This window comes from Aythya ferina (assembly GCF_964211825.1).
Source record: "Aythya ferina genome assembly, chromosome: 2".
Lineage (NCBI taxonomy): Eukaryota > Metazoa > Chordata > Aves > Anseriformes > Anatidae > Aythya > Aythya ferina.
Window position 1 is genome coordinate 113,415,520 of NC_140297.1, and position 20,840 is coordinate 113,436,359.

The window sequence follows — 20,840 nt, forward strand, 5'->3', positions numbered from 1 at the left end:
ATAAACATTAATATGGTCATACAGAGCTGCTGCCCACACCCTGCCAGATGCTGTTGTTTCTGTACTGTGTACTTTAGGAAAAAGAATAAAGCTCTGTTTATGCACTCTTGAGTGTTAAATTGTCTCCCGATGTGTGATATGTAACTTGTACCATAACCATTTGGTCCAAGCAATATTCCCTTTTTACTGTACCAGCGATGTAAGAGTAAATGCTTTGAAGTTCATAGGCTCTTCCAACACAATGATTTTCCACACCCTTCTTCTATTAAAGAGCTAAATTTATCTTGATTTACAGTGTCTTATGGAAGGACACCAAAACATACCCACCTTTCCATCTTCTCAGCACCCTCAGCTCTTTTGTACATCATAGTTACCCATAGTTTTTATCCTTACAACATTTTCCTGAGCCCACTGGGCAGCAAAGCCTTACCTACACTTGACAGTTTTCCAGTTTAATCTTGTTTAAAACGTGTCTGTATATGGACAAAAGAACAATGATACAGTTCTCCTTGGACTAGCACTGAGCCTCTGAGAAAGGCTCCACAGTGGCGTGGTTTGGCACTCCGGGAAGCAGAAGCAGCATAGGCTCATCTGGGCCCAGTAGGTGCCCCAAGATTCTCTTAACTTTTCTTCTTGGAGGGCAAGTATGTTAGTTGTGACATATATAAATCGTGAATTTAAAGAAACTTATTCAAGGATTGTATTTTAAGAAACCGTGATAACAAGAATTTTCATGTGAGGCCAAAATCATTGGGAAAGATGTAGAAGTTGCTAGATGAAAATTGGTATTTCAGAAGAAAATAAGCATTTATAGGATTAAAAATAATAATAATAATAATAATAATAAAAATCTTCAGCTCTTCAACAAAATAAAACATCATTCCTGGGGGGCTCTCATCCCAGGAGGCGTTTAAGGAAAGATTGGATGTGGTGCTTAAAGACATGGTTTAGTGGGCAATATTGGTAGGTGGATGGTTGGACCAGATGATCTTAGAGGTCTTTTCCAACCTTAATGATTCTATGATTCTAAAAGAGAAAACAGAAATGGCATCTGTAATAGCAGTCCTTTACACTTGGAATATATTTACTTCAAAAAATTTCCTAACTTCGTAATATTCTGTGACATTCTTCACTTCTTTTAAGTGCTCTAACCTTTCATTTTTTTTCCGGACTTTCACTTCAATGTGGTATAAAAACAAACTTGAGACACATGAAACAACTATAGTTGTGCCAGAGATAGCTATGTTTGCTAACCCACATCAACTGAATCACTCAGAAGTGAGGATTTTTTCAGCACAAAATATTCATCACACTTATTGTTCTAATATATATATATATATATTTTTTTTTTTTTTTTTCCTTCTCTTCAAGATGGTGAAAGGGCTAAGACTAGCAAGACTGGGACTTCCTTGAGTACAGAGCAACAACAGACTGAGGTCTGAGAAAACCCTGGTGATTGGTTATGGAAAAATGGGTTGGGAAAGAATAACAGAAGCATGGTGACAGGGGAGCAGACCTCGCTTCTCCACACTGAAAGCTCAAGAAGGGCACAAAAGATATGCATGCAAAAAATGTGCTGCAATGTTCCTCAGTTGTTGAAAATGTACAATGCTGCTTAGCTAACCACTGGGTCTCCTTTTCTCCCCATCCATGCCTTCAGTCATGGAAAAAGTCAAACAGAATTGAACTGATCAAGGTTGGCTTTGTTCTAATAGTGGCAGCACTGTTTGAAAATTGTTACATTGCAAAGATGTACCAGAAAATACCTTCAGGCATTGCAGTATCAGGCCCAGGAACACTCCAACCAACACTAAGCATTTAAATGTCAATGGTAAAATAATCTGATTGTTGAAGGGGGTGAGCTTCATAGCCAGGGGGAAAAGAGAGGTATTTAGAAATCTTAGTCAGACTTTGAGTGGGTGACTTGTGTTGTGGAAATGATCATACAAGTGAGCAATTGTCATTATTTCTATCAAATAATCAGTTGAATATGGCGGTAGGCAATAACATTAGCACCCCTGGTTCTTCAAGTATTCTCTTGATCTCTCAGACTTGACTTTCAATTATATAAAACTCATACACTCTATGACCGAATGCAAAAGATTAGTTAAAAAGTATTTATTTTCTACATTTTTCTGTTATGTTCTGTTACAAAAAGAAACAAAACAAAACAAAACATAACAAAAACAAAACAGAAGATAGCGTTTTATTAGTGGTACATTAATGAGCTTAAACAACTAAGTGACGTGTTCGTCACAAATACATATTACAAACAACCACAAAAACATAACTGAAAATGAAATAAATAAATTGAATATTTTTTCTTCAGTTTTTAATATTTATAAAATATATAGCACTTTCTATTACATTTTTTCATTCATTTTTGTTCATAACAAATTAAAACTTATGACATATATTGCAAATGTGCTTAAGGATAAGAATAATTAAAAAATCAAAATTCTGGAGGTATGAAATAGTAAATCAGTTAATGTTCATCAATTTATTATCATATATCCAGATTGTGCATATCCTGCAAAAATAGCCATTTCTTCAACTAATATACATATTTCTTTATAGTATTATAAGATTAAGTTTTTAAATGTAAAGCTTCATGGATTTATGCTTCTGTTTTATAGTTGTGCCTAATGTGTAACTTTCATTAATATATACTGAATATTTTCCATTAGTATATACTAATATATACACACATACGCACACACACACACACTATGCATTATATATTAGTATATACTGAATAATGAAAGCATTTCTGTAATATATAGTTGGGATTTTTGTAGAAAAAGTTGTTGAAAGTGGGAGACGTGTATAATAACAATGAAAACCGGCTAGGTTAGCTAAATGAAAGCATTTAGTTTTACATTATTCAACATATTTTAATAGACATGGAATGTACTGTAATAATATACAGAATTTAAATAGAAATTTATTTGTATTCCAGTATCCTTGTGTTTTTCCCTCTAATTCCAACAGAATATGAATTGCCATCTCCACTGAACATCCTGAAAATGGGAAAAGGAGTCAAGAAAGTAGAAATTTGTTGACATTATAGACTTAATTATAGGAAAACTACTAAAATTGCATTTAAGATCTGTCCTAGTCAGGAAAGCACTTAAGCTCAGGTATGACTTTAGCCTAAATGTTAGTCACAGACTACAGCATTCCTCCGGTACATGGATGCCCTTGCCATAATGCTTACTGTCCCCTGGCTGTATCAGATGTTTAGAGGCTCCCTTATGTAGCTGAGTGAATGCAGTTTTGCCATCTGTCCAGAGCAAAGGGTCTGAGGGGACACAGCAGTGTTCGTGGGGATGTCAGAGTGAATTTGCAGGTATGCATTTGTGATAGACGGGAAGAAAGACACAGCAGGGAGAGGGCTGACCAGCACCATGTAACCTACTTGCAGTCAGTAATTTCCCTTTGTGGCAAGGGAAAAGGGCAACGCAGGATAGTTTGGCATGGGCTTTTGTCAGCTGCTTTCTTCTTTAAAAGAAGGTTCAATTAAGCCCTTTGCTGCAGCACCACATCCTGTCCCAGGCACTAGGCTCTGTCAGACTGCACAAGGAAGCTCAGCTTTCTGGGGTCCTTCCAGCACCCACAGTGCATGAACATCAGCCACCGTGCAGAGAGAAAGGGCTCTCACCAGGACCCAACAGCCCTAGTGTTTCAGGGGGATTCTGACTTTCAACTTGCTTTAGTCAGGTCATATGGACTGAATGTCCATTAGCAGTTGGAACTCATGAGGTGTGATGCTGGTTTAGCTTCAGCTTAAAAACTCATTTTGTGTGTTTATTGCCTGCTCTGCAAAATGCACAGTGAGAGGCAGTGGGCAGGAGCCTGACATCAAAAGCACATTGCTGATGCAATTGAAAACATGAATGTGACTGCATCTACAGTGCAGTGGCTACCTACAACTACAGTGGCTACTGTAGTTAGAGACAAACACACCTTCAGAGTCCTAACTTGTGGTCCTGCCTTGTATTGCCCTTTTGAGAGCCTCAAGTTCTGTACTGAGCATCTACGGCAGGTGCTAAAATTTAGGGAATTTGGGTGAGCACCTCGGATGTCCAAATCTGAAGGTTTTAAATTGTCCAAGGATGAACATTTTAAAATCAGCTTGAGCTTTTTTTCCAGAAACTACACTTTCTCAGGGACCAGACCCTTTAAGGGAATGGAAAGTGCAGTACAGGAGTTAGTGTTTAATAGTAATAAATTTGCATTTTCCTTAGCATTTCTATGTCAGAATGAAAACTGATCTTTCTTTTTGGCATAGGGAATACTAGAGGGTGCTTAAACAACAGCAAAGCTACTGAATTTTAAGGGCAGCAGCTGTACATTTAAAAGATCTTCAGCCTTTTTAATATTTATCTTGATGTAGGAAACATCTTAAGGCATTGAATAAGATAAATCATATTTAAAATAACAGGATGTAGTAACTACAACCGCCTAGTCCACTGTGAGATGTTCTGATAAAGTTAAAGCACACAAAGTAAATAAGTATATTTTCATGGGATTAAGTACTAATTTGTAAAATAATATTTTTCAGTAATTTCTTCTCAAAGCATATTGATATTGTATATTATTATTTTACATTTTTATGAATTCTAGTTTGAATAACCAAAAGTTCAAATTACTGGTTTTCAAAAATAATCAACTTACAACTGGTTCGTGTCCACAAAACTCCTACTGCACCTACTTAAAAAAAAATAAAATGACAAACATTTAAAAATATCCTGATTTTTATTTCAAAAATGCCTTCATGCTACTGGTTTGCAAATCTCTTTTGAAAATCTGTAACTATATCTTTAAACAGATGTAGGAAACAAAATGTATTCATTCACTGATGAAATTCAGAAAAACATGTATATAAATCTGCAACACTTTCATAAAAGATTATGTTAACACTATAGCCTCACTTATGGTTAGTTCTGTGGAAGAGTCAGATTATCTGAATTCAGATTATCTGAAATTTCAATCATGAAGCAAATCAAATAAACCCAAATATATTTTGTTATATTTAAGAGTATGTTACATTTGGTATGTTATAAAATATAATTTCAATAGTCACATACCATAAGTATAAAGATTTTTTTTTAATTAAACTTATTCAAGAATATAATACATAAAGAGAACAAATTATTTTTTACTCTTTGACTTTGTTTGTTCTTTTATATGTCAAATATTTGCTTTAATTTTCATACAAATTTTTAGCAAGAGACGATAGTTCTTTATAACTGTTTTTTCTTCATATTCAGTGGGCTGTGTTGACTTACAAAATGCATGGATTCATTATATGTTATATGTTAAATGAGAGCAATATAAAGCCTGGCTTTTTACGTATACACATGAGGTTCACAATAATTTAGAATCTTCTTTGTATATTTATATGAAATATGTAGATATTTAAATTAAATCTTGTTGTTTCAGGATTAGGTATTACACATTGTTTGAAATTTTCCCTCTTGTTTCAAGGCTGAGTTTCTGACCAACTTGCCCCAAGAGGGCAAAGCTGAATACTGTGAGGTCAGTGCCCAAGCCCCCCAAACCTCCCATTTACAAACCAGTGCTGACATGTAGCCAAGGCTATGGCATTTTATGCTCTCTGAACCACACTTTTATCTTCTTGAAATGAAAAATTTGATTAAGCCCCAACAGTTCAGCTCTTTTAAAATAAAATAAATAAATAATAATAATAATAATAAAAAACAACTACAACAACAACAACAACAACAAATGCAGTTCTAATTTGTAGGCTAGTGTTTGTCTCTTAAATATTGTATATTTAATGCCCAGTTAAAAAATTCTTATTGATGAGTATATCAGTTCTACAAACAAAATTCATGACAAAGTTCTTTAGGATACCCTAGTAGAGTCCAAGCCTATTAAGTTCATGTCATGAGACCAGTTCTACACAGGAAGCAAATTATTTATTTACTTACTTATTTTTCGCTTTCATATCACAGAATCTCTTAATCTACTGCAATTTGCAATAGCATACTTTCTGCTGTTGTGGATAAACATTATGCTCACTTAACTGTATTAAACATCTCTTAAATAACTCAGTTTCAGTGGTGCAATTCTGCTTGTCATATGAGCTGGTTGAAGGAAAAACATTCAACTGGCAGTTGATTAATTCTAGATTCTGCTATTACCTGCAGAGCACATATTACTGAGGTGTTGGCATATGCCAACACTGGGATGGCTGAATGCCACAACAACACACTAACAAGAAGGAGATGATCTGTGAGTACAGAGGGGGAGAACTGTTATTAACAGATTCTGTTTTCATTCTGTTTCCAGCATTGTCAGTGCTCTGTCAAAATTTGCTTTTCTAGTACATGCTTTCTTGACAAGGACATTGCCTGAGTTACCATCAGTAAACCCCTTTGAATGTTGTAGTTTTAGATTTAAAACATCTGGCACTTATAATCTCCCACAAACAAACTCAAGATCTTATGGACAGCCACAGCATTATTACTTGTGAAGCAAAGACCAGGATCTGACCCCCTTATTTAGGGAAGCTTCATGTAAACAGGATGATAACTATGAAAATGATGAATATTGTTGACATTTAAAACAGCTGGATAATAGCTGGATAATGACACTATTCAATTGTATTTAGCATAGAATGTGAATCACAAACTGAAAATTTTTAATGCTGTAACACTAAAAGATGTACTAATGTACTAATGTACATCTTTTAGGAGATGTACTAATAAGAAGTAAGCACCTACTGATTGATAGTCATTTGGAAACAATACAGAGTTGCCAGAAAACATTTTTTTCAGATTATTTGGTTATAATTTGAATTCAGATTCTAGTACATATATAACTAGAATCTTCTGCTATCAGCTTTACTTCAATTCCCCATTTTGCAGGGACACTTTCTCACACACAGAAATCCAAATATTTCTACTGCAAAGCAAAAAAACAGATGCATAATTTGCCACTGTGGTTCATTCATTTTTTGTGTCTGCATTACATTTCAATTGTTCCCATTGTGAAAAAGCTTTTCTCTGGCTTCTCTTATGAAGTTTTCCTTATTTTAACATATAAAAGTGGATGTGAAAGATTTTCTCTTTCTGCTACACATGAGAGATTGTGTCCCTAACCCTTCTATGAGTATTTATAACAAGTTTAATTGGGGAAAAACAAACAAACAAACAAACAAACAAAAGGATTTCAATATAATAAATAGAATCTCCAGAAAGTATTATTTAAAATCTTATGCACACACTAAATCTGCACTAACTGTTTTCTCTGCAGTCTTTTAGGTTTATATCCTGTTTGGCCAAAACACCATACTACCTCTTTTGCTCTTATCCCATATATGCTCATATCCCATACGTGCTCCCACCACTTTGCCATCTTCATTGATGTGTGTAATAGCAAAAAATTAAATTATTTTGTAAAATTATATTTAAATAAAGTTATTAGTTATGAATGTACAAATCCTTCAAGTTTCATCAATAAATGAAACCCTGGAACTAGTATGGATGATATGTAGTTGAGGGTGATGTATTTTTAATATACAAAGGCATTATGCATTTTCATCTATTCTATTGTTACAGGTTATTTATTTTATTCCTGTCTCTTACTAGCAATATATAAAAAGAAATTATTAAGAATTCAAAAGTTGGACTCATTTTTCAAGCATATTTCAAACTCCTATTTTGTTGAGATCCTGAGTGGAACAAAGGTTAAACATGGGAACAATGTATTAGGTGGATTATGTTTGAAACAAATTCAACAGCTAAGTCTTGTGAGCAAAGACTTCTAGATTTACAGAACTTAGTTAACTAAAAAAAAAAAAGGAAAAGTAAACAGCAGACGCGATATTTTACACACTTGCACTTAACTTGTAATTAAAATAGAATACATATCACATTATCATCACTTGAAGAACAGGGACTTAATCGTGGAAGAAGGGTTATGTTTTGTTTGTTGGTTGGTTTTGTTTTTGTTTTTATTCTATATGCCAGTCAATATGGCTATATTTTGTTATTGTTAGAATAAAAGAACAAAATAGAAAAAGTAGCATGACTCCATACTTCATGTATGGACACAAGTATGGATTTACAACAATGCTTAAAGTGCTTTCTTATTTGAGGAGATACTTACACAAATGTCTTTTCATGCTCATCTCCTTGTCACCATGTACTATATGCTTGTTGCTTGCTCTTATGTCATTTATAACACAATCATTCGGTATTAAGTTCATACTCAGAGTTTAGCATATTGTCATAAAAAAATCTGAAAACAGGAAAATGACAATTCTATTTGTGTATTATTACAGCCATTTGAAAATTTTATTAAATACTGAAGTGCTTCATTGCATCATTTATTCCTTTGCTTCCAATGTTGCTTAAAGCACTATCTAAGTACAAATAGATCATACTAAAAGCATATCCATCCTATTCTGGAGTTTTGGCTAGGATTATTTACTGGTGTCTTGCAGAACAGAGATGAATTTATGATCCCATGTGACCATCTGTCTGCTGATGCTGCAAGATGTCTTGACTCCAGGATTGGTTTCCACGTACATGGTTCACCAAAGGTCTACATCTTATGAATATTTATACACTGTTGCGTCTTTTTCTTAAGTGGAAGTGCTGTAATGTGAGATATCAAGTAGTATACTTTAATTTGCCAGTACCAGAAGTTGTGGGAGCAGCAGAAGTTGTGGCTTGACTGCCTACAAACAAAGGGTCCAAACAAGCCACTTTGGCTGCAAAGAATGAGTGGATACAGTGAAGGACTGCAAACAGGTTGGAAAACTCCAGCTCCTGGAAGTGAAAACAAAAAGATTTAAAATGAATCAAAAGAAGACCTCAAAAATATACACCCAGGAATGAACTGTGATTCAAATACAAATAATTTTAATAGTTTTACATAATTCTGCTGATGTGCCTGAAAATTCTCCCTTATAGAGACTTAGAGACTGAGTTCTCTCTATTCTGTAAATAATTGTTTAGATGCTGATATGGACCATTTTCTGATTAAGTGCTTCCACAGAAATATGAGGTCCTGCCTGGTAAAGAAGGCATGAGACAATCATACAGTCCATTTTCCCCCTCATTTTATTAATACAAATCTGGCACATTTTGCAGGTTGATTTATTTAAAAATTAAATGAGTGCACCATAACATATATCTACTGTATATTCAATGTAGCCACAAAGTTCAGCAGTGTTGATTTCCACATATGTCACATTTATGTCATATTACCTCACCACACTGGTAACTATTATTTCACCTATGTTGAGTCTTCATTTTTTTTTTTATTTTTTTTTTAAGACATTTTTAAAATGTGCTACTATCATACAGTGATATTCTGGCTCTGTCTTCACTGAGGCAAATATTATTATTGGACCAAAAATTAGGAACAGACTTCATGTTTTAAACTTATTAGCAATATTAGACAAAGACATTCTTGTTCTACTTTAATTTACATTACTTTATAGCTCCTCAACTGAGACTTTCTGAGACACTACAAGAGAGGAAATAAATAAAAAATACATTTTTTTAACATATTTGCTCCTTTGTGTCTAATTGACTTTTCCTGATCAATGAGATCATGATGATAACTTTATTTTTTATTTTTTGTTCTTTTTTTTTTTTTTTTTTTTAGGGTTTCTTCAGTATGTGTTTTTGGTGTTGATATTTAATCAATAAACATCTGCTGTATTTGAAAGCAGATACTGAGGTATTTGAATACGTACATTTGTAGTGATGGTGGTGCAGAGTTGCCATCTTTTTTCTTTGATTCTCCATCTATGTAAATTTCTGTACTGAAGCCAGCAACAGGTATCTGTCCTATTTGTCTTTCTGTCCAGCACTGATAGTTGATGTTTGACAAAAATTTGTGTTTTTTTTTTTTGTTTGATATTATTGTGAATTCAACAAAAAATGATAAAATTCTAAAAATTTCATTAACATGCAATTTTCTGCCTCCTGACCTTTCCTAGAAGATGTTGCTTTACATATTTCATGGAGACATTCACAAATCCCTTATCTGCAAGGGGTATCAACTGCCTGAAAGCAGAGGGCTATGTGTGCCGAATATCCAGTGATGTACTAGATGAGTGGAGCTTTGTTCAACTCTCTTACAACCTGAGCAGATGTACTTTGGACATGCTCAGAAATTAATTTTTAATTGCTCATAAGCTTCTTTAACATCCCCTAAGTACTAATTCTCATTAAGGAAGATAAAGTTTCACATACCTTCCACCTGTGTCCATTTAAAAAATCTGTTTAGAGACATTTTCATTTTAAAATACTAAGCCAGAGGTTCCCCCAACCCCTCTTTTTTTTTTTTTTTTTTTTTTTTTTTTTAATGGAACTTCAAGAAACATGTCATTTAAATTAAGTTATTTTCCAGGTAACCCCTTTTTATTAATATCTTTCTGGTACTATAAAAATAAAACTGAAGCTTAAGATGAGAAAATAATTTAGTGGAACATGATATCACTTCTGTGTTATCTGTGAAAAGACTACCTTCTTGTCTATGTTTCAACAGAGCAAATCTATTAAAACAAATAGTACAGTTTGAAAATTGTTCGAGTCAATTAGGTAATCCTACTAGCTGAAAGTTCTTATGTACATCATAATTATGGCTACTGGGCACTGAATTTTCACAGTGCATTAGTACAATTACAACCAGTTATCACAGGTGTTTCTGCAACAGTAACACAGTGGGAAGATCCATTGCTCAATGGACCTTCAATGAAACTGCGAGAGAAAACAGCACAGCTGCTGAAGGTCCCATTGGTTCAGTATTACTGACAGTAATGACACAACACATTACCTTGATTGTAAAGACGAGCACTAACAAGTCAACAAATGTTAGATTGCTATTTGGCATGAAACATTATTCCTATTTCAGTGTCAATGTGTGTATCATGTCATGTACTGAATGAAATGGGAACCTCTGTGATAACAGAATTTAGCTTGGTACACACATTCAAGGTGGTTTAGGTGGAGACTCCAAGTAACATCAGCTTGATTAAGAGAGACACATTATTTTATTTTATTTTTTCCCTCACACCAGCTAATCAAAATAACCAAAATCTGTGAATCTCTTTAAAGACACATAGCTTGTGTCCTGACTGTGCAGGGCAGAATTCCCACCCTTGTGATTCCCACCCTTGTGATTCCCACCCTTGTGACCCATCCTTGTGCCACTTCTTCCTAGAAGGGCGGGTGCCTCAGAAGGAAAAAGAGGGATCACACACAAACTCTGCTACAAGCACGCTTCACATTAACACTGGAAATAGAAGAAATGTGAATCAAAGTAAGCTGATATTGGTTTGCAGTGAGTACATACAAGCCTGATTAAAGTCTGCAGCTTAATTCAAAGGAGTCTAATTGCTGGAATGGGATCCATCAGGAGCAACATTTTTCTGGACTAGTCACAAGAAATCTTAATGAACAGATAAAGGTTCACAAAAAGCTGCTGACAGACAAAACATTCCCTCGCTTGTGTTGAGAACTTTCACTTTTAAATCTCCATGGGTCTGCAGTACTGCATGATGGAGGGGAGCCCACAAGTTTTTCTGCATACCTAGCCCCCCCTTTTTGTTTTTGTATATACTCTGTTATCAGTCATCTGCTTGTATGAATACACTTTCATCTAGCAGAATATTGTGTATTCCACACCCAGGTTCAAATAAACAAACAAACAAACTTTAAGAAACTTAAATAAATATGCTATCAAGCTATAAAGGGTGCCACCTATAGGGAAAAGCAGATACTCTGAATCCTCAAAAAGCAAGGAAATCCAAACTTCATCTATTTGTTCATGTACAAGAATACAATTTACTGTTATTCCAATTTCAGACTGTTGTCTGTACCCATCACCAACAACCCCACTCTTCCAAAAATACCACTATACCCTCTTGGGCTCCATTCACCTATCTCTTGACCAATCTATTCTCACCCAACATTGTTGTCATTACACCAGGCATTACCAGACTATTAATCTGAACATTTGCAGTTTCTGTAGAGGACAATATAAGTCAGTAAAAAGGTGTGTGAGAAACATAAAGTCATTGAGCATGGCCAGAAGTGTATGAAAATTCTAGTAAACTTACACAAAGAAAATCTGGATTGACAAAACAAAGGTGGAAAAAAAAAAAGGAAAATTAAGACGGGTCCCAAATGAAAAAAAAAGTACAAATTGACTATTATTGCATTATACTAATTGTGTAACTACGTAAACTGTACATCTACAAAACTGTACATCTACAAAATCAAACAACTGTTAGTTTGTAAGTATTCATGTTTTTGTCACAACAAATCTCTTTAATCCTTATATAAACTGCTGATATGTGAAGATATTTGCTGCTTCATCAAATATGATGTTAAATAGTCTCTCTATATTAGGATAGAATCTGATTTAAACAGATATGAAACAGATATTCCATGTGCAAGATGCAGGGAAACTAAAAACTAAGACACAAATACCTACGCAGTTCAGAAATCTGAACTCAGAATTCAGTCACTGCAACTGAGCAATCACTCTATAAAAATCTGAAGGATGTATACTTAAAACCCATTTAAAGCTGATATTCTAAATTTGAAGCACAGTGTGATGCTCACATAAAAAACATCAAGGCTAAGAACAAGGATTAAATTAAAATTATACTTTGGAGAATATACTTGAAATGAGCAGAAATATCACCCTGGAAAATCGTAAAAGCATTCATCATGACACCTTGCAATGCACTGGAAAGCAAGTATTTTGTTCACATTTGCAGGAGTAGTAATTCAGGCTATTTTTCTTATTATAGATTATATTTCTATATAAGCTAATTTCAAGTACAAATTAAATAACATTAATTACTATTAATGTATTATTAATTAATTAGTATTAATAATAAATTAAATTAAATTTAAAGTTCTTTTGCTGATACCATAGTTTTGCCCAGTTGAATAGATCTACATTAGCTGATTTCTCTGCTCACCTCTGTTTCATAACGTTCTCAGTTCAGGGAATCATCTAGTCTGTGAAAAAAAGCTAACCTGATACAGTATAGCTGTAGGTGTCTTTGTCACAGTATAGGTGATTTTGGCCAAGTTTTGCTGAGAAAACTGTTCAGCTGTGAAAAATCCCTTGAAGTTCAGAAAGGTGAAAGCACAGAGAGAAGTGTAGTTTTGGGGATATATACCATGCCTTGTTTTACAGTGGGTGAAATGTAAGGTCATACTTTTGCTCAGTCCAGTTCTGTAGGTCTATTGCTATTCTAATTTACTAAGTATCAAATTCTTGCCTTTGTAATGGGGAAATTACTGTGTTGTGTGTTTATTTACAAAATATAAGTGGAAATTGCATGTAGTAAAAAATCAGCAATAATCCTGCTTTATATATATATATATATATTCCATACTGTGATGGTTGGGAGTCTATATGTATGGAAACGGAATCTCTCATGGATTTAATACACATTTTGTCAGGAAGGAAAAAAACAAACAAACAAACCAAAAACTACAACAAGACAAAACAAAACAAACAAACAAACAACAGTTTTCATTGCAGTGGTCCACTCTTTGGCCAGGTAAAATTAAAGAGTACAGTGCTGTGAGTTTATGTGCTGAGATTGTGCTAATTTCTGGAAGCTGCTATGATGCTGGAAAAACATTAACAGATCACTAAGCTATAGCTAAAGAAATAGATAAATAGATAGCAAGGTGCCTAAATGAATCCTTTTTGTGTCTTATAGATGAGAAATAAACTCTCTCTTCTGTGTTTATCTTTTCAACCCAAAAGAAAAGGCAGAGGGACATCCAGTATCTTCTTCTTGCATCCCCCCAGGGGTAACTGCACCTGCTACTTCCCTGAAGTGCCTGTCCACCAATGCACGGAGCATGGGAAATAAACAGCATGAGCTCGAGATCTGTGTTCGGTCGTGGGGCCACGATCTCGTTGCAATCACTGAGACGTGGTGGGACAGCTTGCATGACTGGAGCACAGTCATGGAGGGCTATGTCCTCTTTAGAAAAGACAAGCGGGGGAGGCGAGGGCGTGGGATTGCCCTTTATGTGAGGGAGCAATTAGAGTGTACCCAGCTCCAGCTGGAGGAGGGTGAAGGACAAGTGGAGAGCTTGTGGGTAAGAATTAAGGGGTGGGCTGGTATGGGAGACACGGTGGTGGGGGTCTACTACAGGTCTCCAGATCAGGAGGAGGAAGTCGATGAGGCCTTCTACGAGCAGCTGCTAGTGGCCTCATGATCATGAGTGCTGGTCCTCATGGGGGACTTCAGTTACCCAGACATCTGCTGGGTAAGAAACTCGGCCAGGCACGAGCAGTCCAAACAGTTCCTACAATGCGTTGAGGACAATTTTCTGCTGCAGGTGGTGGAGGAGCCAATGAGGTGGGGGGTGCTCCTGGACCTCGTTCTTACCAACAGAGATGGCCTTGTTAGGGATGTGAAGGTTGGGGGCAGCTTGGGATGCAGTGACCATGAGATGGTGGAGTTCCAGATGGAACTAGGCAAAGGAAGTAAGGCTAAAAGCAGGATTGCTACCCTGGACTGTTGAAGAGACAACTTTGACCTCTTCCAGGACCTGCTTGGGAGTATCTCATGGGACAGGTTGCTAGAAGGCAAGGGTGCTTGTGAGAGCTGGGCTACATTTAAGCAGCACTTCTTCCATGCTAAGGATCGGTGCATCCCCAGGAATAGGAAATCAGGGAAGAGGGGCAGGAAACCCACGTCGATGAGCAAGGAGCTCATCAATAAGATCAAAAGGAAGAGGATGGTCTATGAAATGTGGAAAAAGGGCCTGTCCTCTTGGGAGGAGTATAGATGTGTTGTCAGGGCCTGCAGGGATGCGACGAGGAAGGCTAAAGCCCGCCTAGAGAAGAGGCTTGTGAAAGAGATAAAGGATAATAAGAAGGGTTTTTTCAAGTATGTAAACAGCAAGAGGAAGACTAGGGATAATGTGGGTCCCTTGCTGAATGAGGGGGGTATCCTGGTCACGGGAGACACTGAGAAGGCAGAGATACTGAATGCTTTCTTTTCTTCAGTCTTTGCTCCAAGGACACTCCCCCAGGCCTCCTCACCCCTTACAATAGGACAAAGGGTCTGGGAAATGGAGGGCTCCCCCCTGGTGGACATGAGAGTGGTTCAGGAGTGTCTGAGTGGGCTCAACACACACAAATCCATGGGTCCCGATGGGATGCATGCGCGTGTGCTAAGGGAGCTGGCAGATGTGATCGCCAAACTGCTCTCTATCATCTTTGAAAGGTCCTGGAGAATGGGTGAGGTGCCTGAAGACTGGAGGATAGCCAATGTCACTCCGGTCTTCAAGAAGGGCAGGAAGGAGGATCTGGGAAACTACAGGCCAGTCAGTCTCACCTCTGTCCCTGGAAAGGTATTGGAGCAGCTTGTTCTGGATGCCATCTCCAAGCAATTGGAAAAGAAGGTTAGGAGGAGTAGTCAGCATGGATTCACCAAGGGGAAGTTGTGCTCGACCAACCTCATTGCCTTCTATGATGGCATCACCAGCTGGGTAGATGGGGGGAGAGCGGTGGATGTCATCTACCTGGATGTCATCTACCTTGACTTTAGCAAGGCTTTCAATACTGTCTCCCATGACATCCTACTAGCAAAGCTGAGAAAGTGTGGGATAGATGAGTGGACGGCAACGTGGGTTGAGAACTGGCTGACTGGACGAGCTCAGAGGGTGGTGACCGGTGGAGAAGAGTCCAGCTGGAGGCCTGTGACTAGTGGTGTTCCCCAGGGGTCGGTGCTGGGTCCGGTCTTGTTCAACATCTTCATCGACGACCTTGATGAGGGAATAGTGTCTGCCCTCAGCAAGTATGCCTATGACACAAAGCTGGGAGGAGTGGCTGACATGCCAGAAGGCTGTGCTGCCATTCAGCGAGACCTGGACTGGCTGGAGAGATGGGCAGGAAGAAACCAAATGAGATTTAATAAGAGCAAGTGTAGAGTCCTGCACCTGGGAAGGAACAACCACATGTATCAGTACAGGCTGAGGGATGACCTGCTGGAGAGGAGCTCTGAGGAGAAGGACCTGGGGGTCCTGGTGGACGACAGGTTGACCATGAGCCAGCACCATGCCCTTGTGGCCAAGAGGGCTAATGGGATCCTGGCGTGCATTAAAAAGCGCGTGGCCAGCAGGTCAAGGGAGGTGATCCTCCCCCTCTCCTCTGTCCTGGTCAGGCCTCACCTGGAGTACTGTGTCCAGTTCTAGGCTCCCCGGTACAAGAAAGACAGGGATCTCCTGGAAAGAGTCCAGTGGAGGGCCACAAAGATGATTCGGGTCCTGGAGCATCTTCCTTATGAGGAAAGGCTGAGAGACATGGGTCTGTTCAGCCTGGAGAAGAGAAGGCTGAGAGGGGATCTCCTCAATGTATATAAATACCTGAGGGGTGGGGGACAGAAGGATGTAGCCAACCTCTTGTCAGTGGTTTGTGGGGATAGGACAAGGGGCAATGGCTGCAAGTTAGAACACAGGAAGTTCTGCACTGACATGCGAAAAAAATTCTTCACTGTGAGGGTGACGGAGCATTGGAACAGGCGGCCTAGGGAGGTTGTGGAGTCTCCTTCTTTGGAGATATTCAAGGCCTGTCTGGACACCTACCTGGGCAGCCTGCTCTAAGCAACCTGCTTTGGCAGGGGGGTTGGACCTGATGATCTTTTGAGGTCCCTTCCAACCCCTACAATTCTGTGATTCTGTGTTTCTGTGACATGTAGGCTGCATGTTCTGTCATGTCGATAGCTCCATCTTGTAGCTCTCAGTCTGAAAAATTCTGTCTGACTGTGGAAACCTGTGCAATATCTCCTGCTGAGTGACAGCTGGGAAATAACCTACGGATTGGAAGGTCTAAGGGATACCAATGATTAATGTTACCCCTAAATGGTTTTTGTCTCAGAAACTACTTAGACCTCACCTTGGAGACCTACAAGGTCACGTGTTTCCAGGCACACTGCCATGGACACACCACTGTGACCTATGGTGATCACTGTTCAGATTTTTCAGACTGGAATTGTTCAAGTCTACAGGGAAACAATTCCTTTATTCTACACTATGCATCTTTATAGTAGCATAATACTGTTTCAGAGAGGCCAAAATGAAGAGGGAAAAAAAAATAATTTGGAAGTATTTTCAGATTATTTAAGAGAATGAGTCAAATGTTTATACATGTTAAATGATTTTTAAGTTTAAAAGAATCATTCCTCATTGAACAGTAACTAAATATATAACATATGATGCCATTTTGAATGTTGTTAAGTCAGGCATGAAGCCTAATAAGAACTTTGACAGCATATATAGACTTCAGTGTCAGTAAAGAACTTTCTATCAGTTAGGAATACAGTAGGAATGTAAGTCTGGCAGCAAGTGTGTTTCTCAGAAACCAAAACAAACCAAACTAAACCAAAAAAAAAAAAAAAAGGAAAAAAGAAAAAAAGAAAAAAGCTGTCTGATGAAAGGATGAAAGGATGTCATTCTGCATTTTTTCTCAGAAAACGTATTTTTCTGGGATTCTTGTAACATTAACAGGGATGTATTTATTATTAACAGATATATTTATAGAATAGAAACAAATGTATCTAAATTTTGGATCAGTATTAAATATCTAAGCACTCTGACACTTAATTTTCTAGATCATGAATCAATGTTCTAGATATAAAGGATATTATCACACAGGCACAACATGACACAGGCACACATACCTGGGCTGAGATACACAAGATGTGCAGCATTGTACATAGTGATGACTGGAAGCATTTGGATTTTGATAATTCATATTCTTACAGGGAGGAATTATATGATGAAGCCAGTATCATTTAAATAGAAACAAAAAATAAATCTGTGCCAGGGCCATTTCACATTTTCAAGGTGCAGCTGAATTATACTGCATTAAATACATTAATGCATCTTGTCAGTGCCAGAGCTGAAACTGAGATGGAGTAAAACAGGCACTGGAGATACAAAAAGCAGGAGTCTCAAATCAAGTACACACAAACCATAGCAGGTTCTGCATGGAGCATGTTACCATTGATGATGAAGAGGAAAAAAGTACTCTCAGTTCTAGCAACTTTATTTAGCTGCATCATAGTTATCTGCTATGTCCTGCTTCCTTGTTACCATTTGGGAATGCAAAAGTGACGAGTCTTAATATGCTGAGGTAATAGTTCCTCAGATGTTTTTTTTTTTTCTTTCAACAGTAAGCTCTCATCCTACTATATTCTGATAATTCCCCATATAATATAACTCACAGAAAATTATATTTATCTCAAGTAAATGTTACCCTCTATTTTCCCCTTATAACAGTGGGTCTCCAGGACATGCATAATACAGAGTTTCATTTAACAGTCGATGATAGCTTTGGATATGAATATTCAACACAACCTTTAACAGATGTTTTAGAAAATTCCCATAGTCTGATTCCAAATGAAGCCTTCATACAGCATGCATGAAACCTGGCATTACAAATATTTCTGAAAATCTGATTAACATTTCCTAATGACTAGAGAGTTCCCTGAATAGCTATTTCTGTAGCTCTGTAATGCTAGCAAATTCCAAAAAAAATACCACCTCTTCTTGTGCTGAGTAGTGCTTTAAATATTTGAAAGGCTCAATAGATACACAAGAGGGATATCCACAGAATTTTAAAGTAAGCAAAGTTAAAGAAATATGACCTAAGAATCTTTTCCTTCATTTTATAGACAAGTTTACCCATACTTCTTAGACTAAGCCACATACTTCATTTATAAACAAAATTGGAAGTCCTTTCTATAGCACCTCACTCACTGGAAGTCCTTGCTCATAGCACCTTCCAAAGACTACACAATCTGCCATTCTTTGATCATGTTGTAACTGGTATATTTTGATCACCAACAAAACTACATAAAAGTAAAAATATATATATATATTTCCAAATTGATCAACAAGAAAGTTTAAACTTTTAAGAAATAGAAGTAACTAGAAAACAAGATAGCATGTTAGTTAGGATGCTAGTAAGGTTGTATAATATTCTGCCTTCACAAGGTAGAAGGTAGAATTTTTACCTTGATAGAAGGTAGAAAGATGACATTCCTTAGAAATTAAGCTCTGTTCATTTCAGCTGGGAACAACAGTCAGTCCCATAAAGTACCAAGTTATCTCCAAGTATTAAAAAGTGATTTACATTACAAATTTAATTCAAATCAGGAAACATTTTGATGAAAATTATTTTTCTTCTTCCAAATCTAGATTTTGTACTATACACTGTTTTTAATTTGGGGCAGGGCAGGGCAGGGCAGGGCAGGGCAGGGCAGGGCAGGGCAGGGCAGGGCAGGGCAGGGCAGGGCAGGGCAGGGCAGGGAAGGGAAGGGAAGGGAAGGGAAGGGAAGGGAAGGGAAGGGAAGGGAAGGGAAGGGAAGGGAAGGGAAGGGAAGGGAAGGGAAGGGAAGGGAAGGGAAGGGAAGGGAAGGGAAGGGAAGGGAAGGGAAGCACTATTTGACTCTTGGATTCCAAAGAAAATTCCGAGAAATATTATTGCATCATTAACTTAGATAGTCCTAAAATGTTGTGTTAACATAATAGTAATACAAGACAGATATCAGAACAGAAATGACAAGTTTCATCCTTCAGCTGTATTCAGGAGCATGGTAATAGTTTCATATTATTTGCTTAACAGAAAAATCATCCTTAAAGCTTTAGCCTGCCTTTGTTTCTTATTAGTGAAGAAAACATCTTTAGTATTAAAACATTTTCTGAAGAAAACAGGAAGAAAATATTTATCCTTGAGAAGGAAAATATGATTGTATTGAAAGACACAGTCCACCATACTTCATTGCTGTTGATATAATGGAAGCTTTTACTTTATACCTAAAAATATATATACTTTATTATATTAAGTATAACATTCAAAATCAAGTAAATAGCTGTTCAGTGAAGAAAGGAAAGGAAGGAAGAATAGCTGCTTAGTGTTCCTTAGCTGTTTGTGTTTAAGCTCTTGATTGCCCAAAATACAATGCCCTGTTTCTTAGCATACCTTATTATGTTCTGTTTTTTTAGCCCCTTTAGAAAACAATGTATTTAACCATTTCCTCTTTCCTCACAGAATGCTATTGCATTTATACAGCAGTTTTTTCTCTGACATAGACATGAACAGGAAAAAACATATACTAAGTGCTTCAAAACCAAGGCATAAAAGACATCCAAGCAAAAATATTTAGGATCATGAAAATATTGGGATTCTAGCCAAAAAGACCTCTGATTCAGACTCTAAGGCAGTTTCAGTCATCAGTGAGCCTTGTGGATCACTTGTCCTCACATACATTGGGATAGTAAATGCACTGTTCTCAAAAGACAGACATAAAACTAGGCATAAATATCTCAGGTGACTGTTTTTGTAAATCAACTGTTGAATCAAAAGCACAACTGAAAATGCAACTTTTCTAATTTTGAATTAGACGCAGACACAAAGATTTGATGACAACTTCTTGTAATGGGTTTTATGTTTAATCCACGCTTTTTTTTTTCTCTGAGAAATAAAAACAATGTTAGACCCTTGCTGGATTGTCTGACCAAACTGACTAAAGGATACGTTTTGCACCATTTCATTATACAAGTATAGGGTGTGAGGGCATTTAAACTCTAAGCCATCTTTATCAAAATGATTAATAGTCTTAATAGTCTTTGCAAACATGCCTAAAAATATATATATCAATAATATATACATACACACACACATATATATTATTGATATATATACTTTTAGGCATATATATATTTAATGTAATGGAGCCCTTTAAAAGACTATATCTACCAAAAATCCAAACAGTTCATTCAGATTTCTTTGTTTTTCTT

The 20,840-nt window shown here is 36.9% G+C and overlaps 1 protein-coding gene across 6 annotated transcripts in view; it reads right to left on the bottom strand.

Annotated features, from left to right (window-relative positions):
* Positions 1–2,187: 2,187 nt before the first annotated feature.
* Positions 2,188–20,840, bottom strand: part of SNTG1 (syntrophin gamma 1) — a 351,164-nt gene continuing 332,511 nt past the window's right edge. For all 6 annotated transcript variants that reach the window (XM_084511328.1, XM_084511327.1, XM_084511323.1 and 3 more), the window contains one exon: positions 2,188–8,804. In XM_084511328.1, the coding sequence (XP_084367454.1) occupies positions 8,646–8,804 (159 nt within the window). In that variant the 3' untranslated portion in view covers positions 2,188–8,645. The remainder of the gene's footprint in view (positions 8,805–20,840) is intronic.